This window comes from Wasmannia auropunctata, unplaced genomic scaffold (assembly GCF_000956235.1).
Source record: "Wasmannia auropunctata unplaced genomic scaffold, wasmannia.A_1.0 LD273506.1, whole genome shotgun sequence".
NCBI classification, from domain to species: Eukaryota; Metazoa; Arthropoda; class Insecta; order Hymenoptera; family Formicidae; genus Wasmannia; species Wasmannia auropunctata.
In genome coordinates this window covers 1-933 of record NW_012089384.1, presented here as the reverse complement: position 1 = coordinate 933, position 933 = coordinate 1, and the positions used below count along the sequence as shown (strand labels likewise).

General features: G+C 45.7%; 1 protein-coding gene across 1 annotated transcript; it reads right to left on the bottom strand.

The window, feature by feature from the left end:
* Positions 1-47: 47 nt before the first annotated feature.
* On the bottom strand, positions 48-913 carry LOC105461987 (transient-receptor-potential-like protein; the record flags this gene model as incomplete). The annotated part of the gene is made up of 3 exons (XM_011708509.1): positions 728-913; positions 435-613; positions 48-332 (listed from the first exon to the last, which is right to left on the bottom strand). Coding segments are annotated over exons 1-3 (627 nt in total), but the record flags the coding sequence as incomplete, so codon positions are not given.
* Positions 914-933: the final 20 nt, after the last annotated feature.

Sequence of the window (933 nt, the reverse complement as noted above, 5' to 3'; positions counted from 1 at the left end):
TTTAAAATAATAAGAATAAGTTCCTAATGCGAAATCCGATGACAAACCTGAAGCGGCCCAAGATGCGGATTGATACTGAAAAGATGGACGAGTTTTAAAGCGCTGAAGACATTCGCAGCCGCGAAGAGACCCTCCGCGATCAGCTGCGGATCGAAGTCGCCCCAATTCTCTCTTGGTATTAGCGCGGCCGACGGATCCGTCCGTATCTCGGCGCGCTGCTGCAGATAAGCCGCCAGTCTGAGAACACCGGTCGCCAAGTAGAGCGTGTTTCTGGTAAAGTCGATAAAGTTCCACATGTCCCGCAAGTAACTCCTCAGACCGTCCACGTAAGCCTACGAGATTTTGGAAAAATCATGGCTTATTGTTAGACAAATGTAGAAAACATATTTAAGGGGAAAAAAAATTATGTATACACTTGTTTGTCGTCCGCATACCTCTCTCATCTCTTCCCATACGAATCCAAAGACGTACAGCACGACGATACCTTCCAGCGGAGTGGGGACCGCGCCTCTTTGCCGTGCCAAGTAAGTCTCGAGATTTCTCTTCATTTCCTGAGTACCTAGAAGCCTAACGATCTCCACTTCCGCACGCTGCGACACCAGCATGAGCACAACTACGGACACGTTAACCGTTGATTAGATAATGGCACTGATTTTTTTATTTCAAGACACACGAGTCGGCTTGTCTGCTAATTAATGTTGAATTTCGAAACTGAAATATAACTTACACAAGAAGAATAAGTAGGATGATGCGTGAACCAAGAATTTCATGAAAGGTCTTCGCATAAGCTGTCCTGTTTTCGATCCCGGCAATAGATAGTACATGATACAATAGAATGGAAATAGAACTGCTGTTTTTGCAAGAATCCCGATTCTCCGCATAGTTGACATTCTGCGGAATCCGGGAACCCCTTCGTACCTTTCAATTGGGTGG